This window comes from Parasteatoda tepidariorum, chromosome 12, assembly GCF_982258835.1.
Source record: "Parasteatoda tepidariorum strain Cologne lab strain chromosome 12, Ptep-v5.0, whole genome shotgun sequence".
Lineage (NCBI taxonomy): Eukaryota > Metazoa > Arthropoda > Arachnida > Araneae > Theridiidae > Parasteatoda > Parasteatoda tepidariorum.
Genome location: NC_141766.1, coordinates 55578414 through 55596423, shown reverse-complemented (window position 1 = coordinate 55596423; position 18010 = coordinate 55578414). Strand labels below are relative to the sequence as shown.

Below are 18010 nucleotides of genomic sequence, written 5' to 3'. Positions count from 1 at the left end.
CAAACAAAAATAATTTTATTTATTTACACAGGGATGCCAACTTGCTCCGGATAGCGAATAAATATTTGCAAGTGGTAGTTTATTAATTGTGATTCTTGGTTTAATAAATTCAATTTAGTGGATTTTTATCCACCATTATTTCTAAACAATTCGTATGCTTTTATAATTTACCACTTTTTTCTTCTTCTTTCAGGTATGTCATCAATTTTTAGTGTAGAGAGCTAGCCGACACGTGTGGTAATAACCAGGACGGTCGTGTTTCTACTTTATCAGAGGTACACTTTTTTGTTAATGAATTTTTTTAATGATCTTGTCGTTTCTCATCTTGAGTTTTGCTAAGTCTTCTCATATTTTGTAAATTGTTTTCTTCTTGTAAATATTGTTTCCCTACTTGTAAAAATATATATTGTATTTTTCTATACATTCAATTATTTGTTTCTTATTACCATGGCTAAGTGCCATTCTTTCTCTACCTTAACATGTGCCATTTAATTGTTGCATTTCATGTAATCTGTCTATTGTTTTTGCTTAAGTTCTCATTGCAGGATGAATGGGAAAAGGGCCATTATTGGCCTCAGGAGCCCAGCTAGACTAAACAGAACAGAACAGAATCAGGTTTGTCATCCTAAACCTTTTAAAAAAACTAACAAAATCTGACAAACTTGCAAATTTAGTTTGTAGTTAATTACCTTTTGGTTAGACGGGCAAACCATGTAAAATTAGCGTGGCATTCAACGTGTAAAACAGAAAAGTCACCTCGCTATTAGTTAGCTATTTTATAAAGAAATTTCCAAAATGTCGTAGGTTCCTTGGAAAAAATCGTAAAATTTAGAAATTCGCAAAATGGAAGTTCGTTAAATAGAAGTCCGACTATTTATACATGAGAGAGAGAGAAATAGATAGATAGATAATTAGATAGATAGAGAGAGAGAGAAGAGAATTGGACTTAATTTCCACAAATGGCTCTCAGTTGATTTAACATAAGTTGTATAGCTTCTTGTCAGACAGACAATAATTTTCCTTAACTCTTAAAAGGACTCCTCCCAAAAAAGAACCTCCGGCAGCCAAGCCTTTCTCTGAGGCTAGAGCACTTTTTATAAGTAATGTGTAACTGAAGAGAAAAAGAAAACACTTTTACTTTCTGGCTATTAATTTACGTTGGTTTGCGTATATTTTGATTTTTACTTAAGGGCAATTTTCTATTGCTCTTATTTTTTGTTCCACTTCTACCATTAGTCATATCGATCTCGTTTCTAATAAAAGATTTGTCCATCGATATCGGACACTGGTGATAATTTATAAATAAAAATAAAAAATTATGGTAATTAAGTTATTCCCCGACCCGCTTTCGGAAGTAGATTTTCTTTCTATAGCAGGAAGTCAATATAAAAGTGAAAGGAGTGGTAGGTCATTGAGAAGTTAAGCTTGGACATGGGACAGATGATGGCTTTAACGGTGAGTTTTCAATATAATGGATATTTTAATTTTTAAATTGATTTCTTTTTGATCAAAAACAAAAACTATTGTTTCTAATCAAAAAACAAAAACTATTGACCCTCATTGTTATTGTGTATTTTTTATTAAAAAGCCTTTTTTTTTAATGTATTTTTTGTTAGAAATCTTAATTATTTATTTTTCAAAAGAAAATTTTTTTATTCTTGGAAAAAAATATTTTATTTTTGAAAACAAGGTTAAATTTTTTTTTTTTTAAAATTCGAAAGCTAACTTTCAGACTAACTTTGATCAAGAACAAAATCTAACATTTATAGGCCTTGATATTGTCGATTTTTTTAAAGTAATTTTTTGATTCATATTCTACACAAATTTCAATTGTTTATTTTTGTTTTGTTTAAAAAAATACCTTTTTTCTTAGAAAATAAATTTTTATTTTTAAGAATAATGCTGGTGTTTCTTTTTTATTTAAGAAGTAACTTTCAAGAACAAAATGTAAATTTAATAGATCTTGTCAGTGTGCATTTCTTTAAAAAAAGCATTTTGATTATAAATTTCAATTGCTCATTTTTAAAAAAAAATTTAACTTTAAGTTTTAGAATTTTTTTTAAAAATTATATTTATATCTTTATTTAAGAATTAACTTACAAAAACAATGATCAAGAACAAAATCTAAAATTTATACTGCCGTGCAAGAAAAAAATCAACTCAAACAACAAAAATCAAATTTGAGATTTTTATATATTTGCCATTTTAGTATGATAAGCTACTTATTACAAATTATAATTTTTTTTTAGAAACAAATTTTGTTTCGTTAATTTTTTGAAAATCTATTTGAGTGTTCTGTTGCGCAGCCGCTGTGACTATGCACAAGATTAAAGTATCCAAAGTTATAATCTAACATACCTTTCATTTTAAATTTATAAATAATCAATAGAAAAAAGTATGTATATAAAACCATAATACTTATTGTCTAAATGAATTAAAATTTCGAAGATGAAACAGACAAAGAAAATGAATTGCAAAATATTTAGTTACAAAATCTTTGAAGATCTTCTTGTAATATTCTCATATTTACTTTCTTTCCATTTGTACCCATCACTTTTATTAATCACTTAACTCTCTAAATGAGAATAAATAAATTATCAACACCCCATTCTCCTTTATTCTCCTGATATCTTTTTTTTTTATCTCCTACAAAAACCCACATGTTAAAATTTAAAGCACAATTATTTTAGGTTAAGAGTAAAAATCAAATCAAAATTAAAATATCGATATTTTTTAACTAATCCTTAATTGAAAAGGGGAACTGAAAGATTCGCTCACATTAAACACTGGTGGTCAAAAATTATCCCAATCCTCTTAATTGGGGCGTTTCTCAAAGTTTGACCGAAAATATAAATATCGTCATCTCAAATAGATATTAATAAAACTGAGTAGTACGGGAAATGCACTTAATCTTAATCCCCTACTTTAAGTAAAGAAAAGGCAATTAAATAAACATTTGAATTGAAATAAATATTAAATTAAGTTAAAGTAAAATATAAATTAAGTTAAGGTACAATTAATGTTATCATATCAGTTTATAGCATTAGCAATAAAAAGAAAAAGTTATGAAGTGATTCAAAATTATAGTGAAAAATTTCGCTGTTTCTATCAATTGCACGGCAGTATAGACCTCGGCATTTAGTTTTTCTTTAAAAAATGTAATTCTTTGAGAGGTTTTTAATTCAAATTTTATTTACTTATTCAAAACACCAATTTTTATCACAGAAATTTTTTTTAATTTTAAAAACAATGTGAATTTTTTAATTATTTAAGAACTGACATTCAAAAACAATGATTGAGAACCAAATCTGAAATTTATAGGCCTCGATATTGTGTATTTCTTTAAAAAAATGTAGTTTTCTGTATGGTTTGCAATTGAATTTTTAATTAGTTATTTTTTCTTAAAAAATAACATCAATTTTTATTTTCAGGAAAAAAATTCATTCTTTATTCATGCATTAACTTTCAATAATAATGAACGAAAGCGAAAATGCGTGGATCTTGATATAGTATATTTAAAAAAAAATTTTTTTTTGAGAAATTCTTTATTTAAAATTTTTATTACTTCTTTGATTTTTCAAAAATGTTAAATTTTTATTTAAAAAATAACTATCAAGAACAAAATAAGGAATTTATATACATACTTTGTTTTTGTGCACTTTTTTTTCATAAAAAAAGTAATTTTGTGCATAGTTTTTAACCGAAATTTTTATCATTTATTTTTAAATTTATGTTTTACTTTTCGAAACCAAATTTTCATTTTAAAAGCAATGGTAGTTTTCTTTTAATTTAAAAAACTTACTTTCAAGAACCCTGTTAAAGAGCAAAATTTTAAAATCCTGTTAAAGAACACCTCGCTATTGTGTATTTCTGTAAATGCTATATTTATTATTTTTTTAAACATTTAATGGAAATTTTAGTTACTTATTTGCTTAAAAAAATTTTATTTTTAGAAAACAAATTTTTATTTGTGATTTTTAAACAAGATATTAAATTCTTCGCTTAACTTTCATTTAAATTTGACGCATATTGGGCCGAATTTGTACATTATAGATAAACAGGAGCAAAAGTGAAATGGGTTCATAATTTTATCTCATTCACAATTGCAATTTTTACTGTTTTTTTAGAGCAATTTATAATAAAATAGACTTATGGTTCAGCTTAGAATGTATATAAAAAATTGAAAATTTTTTTCAAAAAATCGCTGAAATTTTGCGATAAGCGCGATAAAAAATCACGCTTAATATTTATAAAAAATATAATGCAAACGATTTCTAGTTATAGTTCAGCTAATAAAATTTTTTTTAAAAATTGCTTGCAAAATGTAAAATTATGAAGGAATTTTAATTTATTGCTAAAAATAATGGAATTTTTATTTTAATTTTATAATTTAATCTTTTAAAGTTACTCTTTTAAATTGAAGCTAACTAATTTTTTTTCCTTTCGAATTCTTAAAAAAAGCTGAAAAAATGATTTAGTTTAATTTTATTTATATGAACAGAATTTTGGTAGAAAATTTAGGTACAGAATATTGTAAATTGTTAAACTGTTCTCTTTAATGTTTCGTTGTTCATTAAATATTAATTTGGGAGCATTTGTATTTTTTTCGCACTTTAGGGATGCACTGTGTGTATCCATATTAATTTATAATCCAAGAAATAGAAAGAGGATCTTACTTGACAGGATTTGGATTGACTGAATTATTTCATGTCATTTTACCATTGATCTATTCTCCTTAATATTTAATCAATTACACGTTATAAATTTTGTAGCTTCAGAAAAGCACTAATTGTTTTAAAATGTAAGTGAAAAATTAAAAATGCAAAAATCCCACATTTTGAATAATTTTTGTGCAAATCCTAGCATTTAGAAAAATTTGCATAAAATTCGAAACCAAGAAAGCAATGACTTTAAATGTTCAACCAAAGCTGGGCTTTTAATCGACGACTAAGGACCTTAAATCTATTACCATTAGTTCAATTATGAAATTTAAGTTTTGAAGACGCAAATATTTAGCTGAAGGAAGCTATTGCATGGTCATTATAAGACAAATTTAATTAGGATGTTTTAGGATGGTTAAATATAGAGAAATACCATCAACCATCACCATATTTGGTACGACAGCCCAGGGTAGGCCAAAGCAGTCTGCTGAAATTTCCATCAGGAGATCTTATTCTTTGACTTGGACTGCCACATTTAACAAATTTTGTAAAATTATCCAAGACGAACTCGTGGAATTCAATTAATCCAATGGATTCAGCTAAAAAAAAAAGCCATAATCTTGGGAAAAATAAACACGACAAAAAAATGTGTCAGAAATCCAGCTAATGAGGAAACTTTAAAAAAAAAAATATTTTGTTAAGCATATCACAAAATACTTATCATTTTGCTCTGTGAATGTCAGTCAGTTAAGGGGTCACAGTACCCAAAAAATGACAAAAATACCAATTTTTTTTTATTGCTTATAATAAAACTTCAAAGTATTTCATATGTACAAAAAAAAATTCATCTCCCTATCTACATTTTTAAAAAAGTTATGAATGATTTTAAATTGTTCTAATACAGAAACTTGCCCAGCAGTCTGACTTTAAAGTGCTTTTTCGCATAGATGATAATTTTGTGTCTTAATCTTAATTAAATCCCTAAGAATTTTTTTCTATTTAAGATAAAGCTTTGAAGTAAACTTTTTTATCTTGAGTATAATACATTTATTTAAACGGTGCATGGAATAAGCATTTTATGAGGTATTACAATTTTTACGGCTTGTTATATATACCTAACAGGAATTTTTACTCTTTTTTTTCTACTTTTTTACAAAATAATCTATAAAAAATATTCTAATTTATATATCAACAAATGAATGCACAAAATTGTTAAGATAAATATTGCAAGCACTATGAATAAAAAAATTTTTGAAAATATGTTAAAATAAAAAAGCCTTCGGGATTTAAAAATTTAAAATTTTTTCAACTTTTTTTAAAATTTACAAAAAATTAAGCAGTTTAATCATTTTTTGAAGATAAATTATTAATTATAACTTAGATGAGCATGTAAAGCATCCTCAAAATGAATGATTATACCTTTATTTTAAAAAATTGTTGCAAAGGTACTGTGACCCCTTAACTCGGGGAATCACTCACATACATTTATAATTATTATTTTATTAAATTTGTCAATTTAATTGAAAATAGATCTAAGCCAGAGGCCTTGTATGGAGTGCGTTAGAGCCTTGAATCTCACATGACTTTCAGGTTATACTCTTAGAGAAAAATTTGAATACAATTGAAATATTTTTTGTAAAAAAAAAGGAAAAAAGGATGATTTTTTTTAAGGTTTTCTGTTATAATACCAATTTTACAAGGAAGGTATCTAAAGTGCCACTCACGAGGGGAATTTTTAAAAAAAAAAAAAAAAAAAAGATTGTTTTTTTAGGTTTTAAAGTAATATATAAAATTTATTTTGTGTATTTAGAAACAATTATAAAATTATAAATTACAAAAAAAAATTATTTTGAAATATGTCGCCAAGTTTAATTCATTCTGCAGATGAAGAGCTATGAAAGGTCATTTTAAAACAGATATCCTTAACTGGAATTTTAATATTCGAGTTTCAATTAGAAAATTTACCGAAATGTGAGAGTAGCATAGGGTACCACACTTAACAACGGGATTTTTTTATCCTTTGAGTAAAAAAGTGCGTGGAGATGTGGGCAGACGAATATTTGATGAACGAAAAAACATTAACAACAATAATTTGATACTGTGAAATATTTCGTACCAAATTTTTCTTCCAAAATTTTGTTTTTTTGAATAAAATTGAAAGAAAACAATTTTTTTCAGCTTTTTTAAGAATATGAAAGGAAGAAAAAGTTAAGTTAGCATTAAATTGAATCAGAAAATTTTCCAAAATGGGGAAGTAACAAAGGCTTGAATTACTTGGTTATGAAATTTCTTAATCCTTAATGTTAAAAAACACGTTGACTTATGCACAGACGAACATTTGATGAACGACGAAACATTAGCTATCATAATTTCACCGTGAATAATTTAAAAATCGAGCAGGAGGATTTCTGTTATCAGTGCCCCAAAGGGAAATTTGAAAAATGGAATAAATTGCTGTTTCTTAAATAGCTCTGCTCCTTCTCTTAAACTCGTATTTTTTCTTAAACTCATTTTCTTAAACTCACATTTTTCTTTAAACTCGCATTTTAAACACTGTTTTTGCGTGATGGTTTATCAGGATAGCAATGTCCTGATTTATCAGGTTGTCGCTTTCTTGATAAACTAAATCTTTTTTGAATATTTTTTACTACTTTTGATTTTAAAACCGCTATCCTGATTTATTAGGATAAAGTTGCAACCTTTGTTATTTTGAAATCACTTTTCAATGTATGGAAATTTTTTTAACTAATCAGACAATCTTTTATAGGTTTTGCTTATGCTAATAAGCATTAAATATGCTGTAGTTGAAGGAACATTCGGACTATATTCACAACCCCTGAATGCTTATCATTCAAGCCAGTTAAAGTCACCTTTTTCATGGCTTGGATTAAGCACAATAAACAGTTTTCCGAGTTCTTATAGTAGCGTTTATGATACATTAAACTCTGAATACAGTCATGCATTGTATCCCTTTCCTTCAGATTACGTTGCCAGAATACCAGTAAAAGGTGGTCTTCATGTCGTACCAGCACCAAAAAATTTACACTTATTGAAAGGTATACATTCTTATGATCACCATTCACTTTATCAAAATATACATACGCCAAAAAGACTATCATTAACAAGCTTAATTGGAAATGATTATCAAGATAATTTTAAAGGTTCGTCATCACCATTATTACCACACAACTATAAAAATTCTATTTCTGGTTTAATAAATCTAGGTGGGCTTGATTTAGCTGACATTTCTCTAGGAAGAACTGCAAATGGATATAGCTCGGGGAAAAATTTACACAGTGCTTTCCATAGTGCTAAGGAAGTTTCTCATAATTTCAAGCCTTTTCTGGATTCCTATCATAAACATACGAGTTCAGCAATTCCTGAAAATCTAGCTCCTGCTTACCATGATGAAGGGTTTCGGAGTCAATTTAAATCAGAAACTGCTTTGAGGGGTCATAATTTACCTCATAATATTGATTATTCAAAATCTAAAGTTCAACAGGAAAGAGATCCAAGCATTTACTCTAACCAAAACATTGGAGTTCAACTTCACCAGAGTAATAAAGTACATAATTCACTAGAAACAGTGCATCCAGCGATTCATACAGGCAATATTCATCATATTCAAGAATTACAGCAGAAGAAAGTTGGTCATGCTGACGAATTACAACAGACGCACATCTCACAATTGCCTGAAACTGATAAAGCTGTAACTCATGAGCATCCCAAAACGTCTCATAATAATGGTTATTTAGCTCAAAAACCCATTCTAGATAACTCCCATCACTTCAAAAACGACAACTATGATAAAAAGGTGATAACCGTTTCAAGAGTTCAGGGAGAATACAAACGATTTCCAAACCCTCCAAATTACATTCATAGAAGGAAACCACAGAGTAAAACTCATTTTCATAAAGAAACGAACAATGCTTTCCAAACAAAAAAGTATGAGAACCCATTTCCTCAAAATAAAGAATATCAAAAACCATTGGAGCAAACCCATACTACTTTTCAGTCAAAAGAGCATGAGAGTTCATTTCATCAAAATAAAGAATATGAGAAACCAGTAGGGCAATATCATAATACTTTTCAAACTAAACAGTATGAGAACCCATTTCATCAAAATAAAGAATACGTGAAACCATTAGAACACCACAGTAACGCTTATCATGCTAAAAGGTTTGAGAATCCATTACATCAAAATAAAGAAAGTAAGAAACCATTAGAACAGCATCATCATGCTTTTCAGGCTAAAGTATATGAGAACCCATTTCATCAAAGTAAGGAATATGAGAAACCATTAGAGCAGCACCACGAAGAATATCCCATAAAAGAAGTTTCACAGTATCCCGAATTTCCAAAACAAACAAAGTCTTCTGATACAACAAAGGAAATTAATTATTCTGGAGGAAGATACCCAATTCGCACACCTCAGCAGCACCACGACCAAAATTCTTATACCTCAGAAAGACCCTTAGTGGATAGAAACCATGGTTTAAAAATCCCTTTTAATAGTAGAAAAGTCTACGAACATACAGAACAAGCTAAATTAAATGAAGAAGACACTTTATATGATTTGAAAAATAAAAAATCGGGTTATGAGAACTCAGCTAGCCACCAAGTTAGTCATGTTCCAAATTATGGAGTAGCTAGAAGACCAAATGGCGATCTCGGTTACAAATCAAAGTCAGTTCCACCTCGAGGAAGAAGTAAACAGTACAGAAATTATGAAGAACCTCGATCTAGTAGTTACGAAATAGAAATTTTACATTCAGAAAACAGCGATCAGACCAAACAGATATCGGATGATGGACGCCTCGAAGTTGCTGATTCTGTGGAAACTGTAGATACACAGGAACCGTTTGATGACGAACCAGAGGAATTTGATGATGACACTGATAATTTTGAGACTCAAGAAAGTCGAGAAAATATTTTCGAGGAAGCGAAGGATTCTGGAGAAAAGCCTGAAAGTGAAGTTGAGTTGGTTTCAGAAGAGGACCTTTAAGGTAAAGTAATTTTTTTTAATTATACTCTGAGAGACAGCATCACATGATGCCAATCATTTGAATACTTTTTATATTTCGTAATAAACTTTGATATTATATTAACTGTAAAATAAAATAAAATAAAACAATTGACGTTGGTTTGCCGGTATAATCAATCAATTTTTAATGAGAGTTAAAAGCAAAAGTTTAAAAACTTAGCTAACAGAGGGTGCATCATGCGCACATTAGTTCCAGCCAATCGAATTCGAAACTAATCTTAAAAAAAACTTCTTTAATCATTGTGACAAATAAATATTTTATGAAATGTTCTGTTCATGAGTGACATAATATCACTGAAAATTTATGTTTAAAGTTTGCACAAATTTAGGGATTATTTGACTCAAACATATATATGTGTTGCACATAATGCAAAAGAATAAACACTGGTTTCATTTTTTCCTTCATCGTTTTATTAGAATTCACTTTCTTTGATGATGTGATATTTCAGGTAAGATTCTTTTTTTCCTTTACATCGGTAGTTTTTTGGCTTATTTAAATACTCATATCATGAAGGTAAGTACGATACAATTATTGTAAGTGCTGTACAATTACATGTTTGGAATTTTAATTACAGGTTTGAGTTTTATTCTGTATTATGTTCTGACGTTGACTTCCAAGAATAATTCCGCTCTTTGAAAAATTCTGATTAATTTAGTTAGTGATATTTTAAGTGTCCTATCATTTTTGTTAAGTTTGAATATCTATTTTTTTTTTAATTCCTACATCTTGCGCACTCGGATTCCCTGCCAAGCCCCTCACACCTGTTTCTCGTCATTTTTTTTTAAAAAACTTTTTCTAGTCTGCTCCTGTATTCCTTATGGCTAAACCACTTTTCCTTATTGCTACGTGTTTGTCTCGTACTTTCTTCGGTCACTATGTGCTTTGACATTCACACATTATTTGGGAAACTATTGGGTATCAAATAAACCATAACATAATTTTTTTATTAAATAAAATAAATCGGTGGTGAGTTATTAATTTCGCAAACATCTCGAATTGCGTGTATAAGAAAATGGACATAACTCTAAATGAGCTTTTTTAATCTTAAAACCGAATTTTACTACTGAACAAGGACTTTTGTACATAATTTTCCTTACTTTTTTAAACTCTAAGCATTATCATTAAAGGTTAAAGTCTTAGACTTTAGGTTCGGGGTGGCTTGGTAACTGTTGTAACTTTTCAGTTATCTCTCCGAATTCAGATCACTAAACTATAAAGTAGTCCTAAAAAAATCTAAATTCGTATACAGCAATTAAATACTATTATTATAAAATTATAGGACTCGTGACAATCTTGTAAAAAGAACTTTTGAATTTTTAATATATTATCAAAAAATGAAAAAAATTAAAAAAAGTGTACCAAGTAATTTAGGCAAATCGACGTCACCACGTTATGAATTAATGATTATTTAGAATAGCCAGCTAACTCATCAGATTGCAACTAATCAGAAATTTATGGGGTTGTTTAGCTAAAAAATTCAAATATTTACGCCAGTGTCGTCTGACAAAAGCAAAAAAAGAAAAAATATTATGTACTTTCTTTGGAATAAATGCAACATAAATGAGCAAAAAGTTTTACTTCAAAGTTTCTTAAACAGAGTATTTGAAACCATTATAAAATTGAGACTTTTCTCTTAATTCATTGTGCACAATTTTCTATATTTTATTAAAAAAATTCTCTTAAATTTTGTGCAGTTGAAAGCACATGTATAGTGAAGAATATTGATTAAATAATATATTTTTGATATAATATGTTATAAATTAATATTAAGTGTCGTAATTTTTTGCTTCATATAATACAAGCTCCATCTGTTAAGTTTAAATTTGTAAAATATAAGGAATAGTAGAAATTAACTGCAGGTGTTTTTTTCTAGTTCACCGTTAGGGTTAGCGAGAATTTTTTTTTAACTAAATGGAAATGATTCGATAAAAAACCCATTAAAAATGTCGGTTTATGAAAAATTTATAAAAAACTAAAATCATTAAAATTCAAGTTAATTAAATAGCTAAAAAATAAAAATTTATAATAAAATTTAAAATTATGAAACTAAATATTTATAGAAAAGAGAAGTTAATTGTTTTAACTATAAGCTAACTTTACAGACAAAATGAACTAAAAAATTGTTTTTTTGAAAAGTTAATTAAAGCATTAAAATCTCTGAAATTGAAATTCATAAGCTGAAATTAGAAAATTTCAAATAAGTGAAATTAATATTAATAAAATAAAAATTATTAAAGTTAATAAAATAAAATAAGTACTTAAATTATCAAAATTAATTTTAATTATTAATAAAACTAATGGGAATGAAATGAAATCTCTTTCCTTCAAGACTTTATTTCGAAAACTTGTTTGTTTAAAAGACTTGTTTCAGACTGTTAAAAAATGTTAAGTACATTTTTTTTAAATGAATAGGCTTAAAAACGTTTTAAATAATTTAATTGAAATTGATGAGATCACAAAATGGAAATATTTTAAGAGCAGAAACTTTAATTTAGATGTTACATAAAGCATTCTACACCATCTGTGAATAAGTATTTGGTCATTCGCAATAGAAAAAGAAAGAAACATTTATTTAAATTCAATAGTTGGTGGAGCCTACATGACAGGCAATAACAGTATCAGATCTCCGGCATATTTTTCACACTAGTCCTTGTCAGACGGTTTATAGCATTTACTTACTCTCGTTTTTGAAAAGACACGGACTTTCTATCTTCTCTAAGATTTTTTCATCTACCTACAGTATATAGGTCAGCCAGTAGCCATGGAAAAGTAATAGACCAAATATAAATAAAAAGAGAACACATACCTTCCCTGTTTCAAACTCCAGGAAAGGTTGGGGGTTAGGGTGGATACAAACTTGTTTCAAGAAGATCCTATGCTGTCGTGCCCCTACCCTATGCTGTCGAAGATCTTATGCTGTCGATTTGATGACTGTTTACATGAAGTCTATGGAAGTTAACCTTTTGCTTCCATGTATATTCTTTGTTTTACCATAGTCACCGATAGTGTTCTAGACAGGTGGTGAGAAGAGTTCTTAGTTAGACAGAGAGTAAATTCCATGGACGGTTGTTGCACACTTTAATTCGGTGATCAAACTCGTTCTAGAGATTCCTTGAAAGGATTAAGGTTTAGGGTCGGGGCAGCGCAATTCATTCTGTTAATCCCATTGTTATCATACCAACCCAGAGAGAACCTCACTACATAATAGCTTGAGTTTGCTCATTTGGTGAAACAATGACGTAACTGATAATTCGAGTAATTATCAGTTACGTCATTGTTTCTCCAAATGAGCGAGTTGTCGTCCTGGGAGTAAACAGACGTCCAGCCCGTAGAACTACCACAACATAAGAAGCACATTGCTATCTAAAATAGTGCAGAAAGTGTCAGCATTGAATTTAGACCAATGGTTCCATTCAATACCAGAAGAAACAGCTCCAGACTGTAATTCCACCTCCTCTGATAGGCATGGGTGTCTAAATTCTTATTGGTAGATAATATTTATTATCTACCAATTATTAAAATAAACATTACAGCGTGATATTTCAATTAATTGAGCACATGACAATGCTTTTCAATTTCTAATTTAGTATTTTTTTTTATATTTCAGGAATTTTCAAGAGGAAATAAGAAAGAAAGTAATAATAAGAATTACTTAAGTTTTCTTCATGCAGTAACATAACTGAGCATCTCTCATTAGGTGTCTAGCATCTTAAGAATTGAGACTGCGATAATATTATGAACGTTATGAGTGATAACTTCAAGAAGATGAAAGCTGAAATTTTTAATACGAGGATTACCTTCTAATCTTCATATTATCTGTAATTTATTTTATGATTATTCAAAGATAATAAGATCATTCTAAGATCCTTCATGGATATGTTTATAGAATATTGATATCATTTTCTAAGGATATTCATAGAATTATCCTTCCCGGAAAGTAGAAATGGGCTTACGAACAAATGCTATTCCATGAAATTATAATTGTAATATATTATGTCTGTCTTTAAATTGAATTGATTTCAGGCATTTTGTTGGTTATTTGTAAAGTGCTCAATGTCTTAAGGTTTGGGTGAAGAATTCGAGGATTTAAAAATATTGTCGAATTCAACTAACTAATGATGGTTTTAGAATAATATTTCTAAGCAAAAAAAAAGTGTTCAATAAAAATTATACGCCAATCATTACAATTCCTTTTTCATATATTATAAAGTTTGAAATTGTTCTGATGAGCATGAACCTTTTATACTCTTTGTGAAAGGAAATAAGCATCTCAAGGTTACGTGACTTCCCCTCTCTCTTTACTTTTCCCCTCTCATTTACCATGGTTACAGCAAATCTTACTTTTTTTTCAAACTCAGTATATTCCAACTTTTTACTGAAATAAACTGTGGTGGGGAAAAAGCAAGACACGAAACCATGGTAACGGAAAGAAAGAAAGTGTAGAGAAGGGAAAAATCGCGTAACCTTGCGACACGTATTCTATTTGCGAAGAGTTTTTGTCTAATATAATGTTGCAGGGTAGCGCAAAAACTGAATTTGTCCCCTGGTGCTGAATACTTAGCTGCGCTTCTGATTACATTGCATCATTTTGAACGAAAGAAAGCATGTCTTAAAATAGAATGAATGTTAGTTTTAAGAAGGCTCAAAGTTATTGATTACTTTAATCATACAAATGATATTTTCATGGAAAACTTAAGTCATATGTTTAATATTTTATAATTTTTTTACAATAAAAATATCACCTAAGTTTGCATAAATTTAGCATTTATATTTTTAAAATTGCTTTTTTTCTATTTTGCTATAGTATGATTATAGGCTATGATTTTCTATTTTGCTATAGTATGCTATATAGTATGATTACAGCGTTTATAGAAGTGGTATTTTTCAATAGTATAATTTTTTGATTTCAATAGTATCTAACATTGGACTACATAATGGTGCGTCGTCCAATGTTTGTTAAATGCTGAGATATTTTCGAATTTTGAATTACAGTAAATATATCATTTCCAAAATATTTTACTAAACATTGTTTTCGAATATCAAGCTTAAATAAAAGTACTTTTATCAAACATTTTACCAGAAATCATTTTAGGGATTCATTTTAAAAACTTTCAAATTCTATTAATACTTTTTTTGAAATGTATTTCTAATTCCTCCACAAATAAATAAAAGAATAGTTTAATTATTAAATTTTTTCACCTGCTTCGTTATTTTCTAAGCGGCTAAACTTTCTTATAAAATTACACTAAATAATTCAATTTTTGAACAGTTTAAGACACAAAAAAAACCGAACTATTTTCAGTTCAAATTTTTTTAATAAATATATTTTAAAGGGACATACATTTAGAAATAGTTTAATTAATCAAAGTTTAATAGTTTGTCAACATTTAAAAACAGTTTTATTAATTTTATGATGTTTATATTATTACGATACAAATTTTGAATTATAGTTTATTGCTATTTTCCTAATCTTATTGTAACACTTAAGGTAACCTGCAACAAAATTTAGCTTAGGACAGTTTAAAACAGTTAGCCACGGGTTTTAACAGTGCGTCTTGAAATTTTGCCAGTCTTAGATATAAAAACGAAAAAGGGGCAAAAAATTGCTTGCCGAGATTTCCCGAAATTTTAGGTTTTTACTGAAATTACCATTTTTAACTTCTATTATACTAATGCTTTACAACTAGTTTATATGCTTACAAATGTACTCTGAGAAAAAATATGGTTAAAACCACCGGAATATGGTAAAATTTACAGTTTTTCTGGCTGTATAGGCACACCAAAAAGTTAGGTAATTTTTACCGAAGCGTTTTCGTGATTTTTATGAAATTAACAATAAAATATCGATTTATAATCTGCGATTAAATTTGGTAACTGTACTAAAATTTCGTAATTTTAACATGATACATTAGAACAGAAAAACAGTTTATTTGGTTAAATTCACTTTTACGTTTTTTATTTTTATTAAATTTTGGGTTTTATTAAATGTTAGGTTTGCGTTTAAAAACCGTAAATTTTGATAGATCCAGAATTATGGATTTTATTACCGGAATTAAGTTTTTCCCCCTGAAATGTCATTATATTAATTTTTTTAGTGTTAAATTCCGTTAAAGTTCAAATTTTATTAAACAAACCGTCATTATGTCTGTGCATGTTTGTAAAGACTGTATATGCTTTATTTTCTAAGCTTAAAATTTAAAAAAAAATAGTGGATTTTTGGACAACGTTTGTAGTATGACAGTTTTATTTGTGATTTATAAACCATTATAACTAAATACAGAGTTGAAAATAGGAAATAGTTTATTTTAATCAAATCCCGCCTTTTTTAAGGACTTAGGGAATAAATGAATTTTTTAAAATTACAGACCTCCATATCCACTTACCCCGATAAGCCTCAATGTTACCGTTTGAGGATAATGTTATTTTTTTCAGAAAGATAAAAAATATTAATTAAATTATTACCTTCTTAGAATTTATTTTTTTAAAAAGAAAATTAGACATTTGTGTCTATCATTGCGTAATATAAATATTTTTATGTCAATTTCATAACACTTGATTGTGATTTTTCCAAATTAAAGGTAATAATAATAGAAAAATAAAATTTAAAAATAAATAGATAAAATAAAATAAATAGATCAAAAATTAAAAAGTAAATAATAAAAAATAAAAATAAATAAATAAATGAATGAATGAAAGAATGAATGAATGAATGAATGAATGAATAAATAAAATAAAATAAATAAATAAATAAATAAATAAATAAATAAATAAATAAATAAATAAAAAAATAAATAAATAAATAAATAAATAAATAAATAAATAAATAAAAATAAATAAATAAATAAAAATACATATTAATTATAATAACAGAGGTGAATTAAAAGTGCTTAGGGCTTTTCTATGTTTTCTTTTTCAAAACTTTACTGTGCAGTAAGTTGCTTTTAATTTCATTGTAAATTCTCATCTTATTTTCATTATTTCATAAATCATCGATATCTCCAGTTTCTTCAAGCTTAATTTTTCTAAAATTTACCATAAGGGGGACGACTTAGCCCATTTGAGCTATGAATTTAATAACTTAAAAATAAGCTCACAAACAATAGAGGAGACACTGATAATGTCAATAGATTCATATATTTCATATAGTATTTTCGTTTTAATTTGTAAATATATTAATGTCACATTTTTTTTATAAAAAAAATTATGTGGAGTTTTTAATGACTACTTAAATCTATTCCATTTCGCTTTTTTATCGTTAGCCACATTTCCATGCTACTCTATAGAATGCAGAAAGAGGCGAAAGGAAAAGAAGCTATCGCGAATATAGAATATAACTAGTGGAAGTGAGACATATAATATTAGAATATGGTTTTATTACTGTGTATATTGTATTACAATGCTGATTGTATTAGTATGTAAATTGTATGATTGTATTTACATTATTTATGTCTAACATGTTTCGTTATGGGAAGTACAATGTGGTAAGTCATTTAGAAAGATTTTTACAATTTCGTAATAAAGCAGCTTAGCAACAATATTATTTTATAATAAATAAATGTAAATAAATGTAAATTGTAATACTAAATAAATGTAAATTGTATGCTCCGTATGTAATTGTATGCTAGTATGTAAATTGTATGCTCCTAAAGAAATTAGAAAAATTTAAATGTCTGTTAAATGATATTTTTAGAACTTTTTATGCATATTTTACGTCTACTATTTTCATACTAAAGTGTATTGTAGTTTTGGATTATTAAAGTTTATGATTGTCTTTGAATGTTATATCACTGTACTCTGTTCTTTTGAAATATTTAAAAACTTCCTGAAGAATGTATTTACATTTTTCTTCTTTAAAAGATCAATTGCTTTTTATTCGCTTTTTTCATTATTTTTTTTTACATTTTGAAAATAAGTTCTTTGAAAAAAGGTTAACTTAGTTTTTGCAGTTTTCTAAATGCTCATACTGAGAAAAATAATGTTATAAAGAGATTCTTTGGAAATAATTAATTTTGGCGGAGTTAAATGAGCAACAATGAGCAATCCCCAGAAAAAAAAAATAAATTAAGTCAGTAATTTATGCGATTAATTTTTGCTTATCATCGTTTTTGTCATAGATTGATGCATTTTTATACAAATTTCGTTTAGTTAGGTTTACTCCGGCGAAGATATATTTTTTCTCAAGGTTTTGGTCAGGAGCTAATTCAAGAAAAACTCAAGGAATAAAATTAGAAGAAAGAAACCCTGTGCATAGCTAAAAAAGTATTAGAAAAATCGTTACAATATTCCTTGAGAGTATGTACAATG

General features: G+C 27.5%; 1 protein-coding gene across 1 annotated transcript; it reads left to right on the top strand.

Moving 5' to 3' along the window:
• Positions 1 to 1348: 1348 nt before the first annotated feature.
• On the top strand, positions 1349 to 17477 carry LOC107443365 (uncharacterized). The gene is made up of 3 exons (XM_016057214.4): positions 1349 to 1455; positions 7429 to 9667; positions 13314 to 17477. The coding sequence occupies exons 1-2, from the start codon at positions 1432 to 1434 to the stop codon at positions 9664 to 9666; spliced, it is 2262 nt and encodes a 753-aa protein (XP_015912700.3). The 5' UTR covers positions 1349 to 1431; the 3' UTR covers position 9667; positions 13314 to 17477.
• The last annotated feature ends 533 nt before the right edge of the window (positions 17478 to 18010 follow it).

What these genes read in the sequence shown, in the direction of transcription:
- LOC107443365 (XM_016057214.4), top strand. Translation starts at nt 1,432, where the DNA reads ATGGGACAGATGATGGCTTTAACG. An exon ending in GACAGATGATGGCTTTAACG is followed by an intron (nt 1,456 to 7,428) that starts GTGAGTTTTCAA and finishes AATCTTTTATAG; the next exon opens with GTTTTGCTTATGCTAATAAG.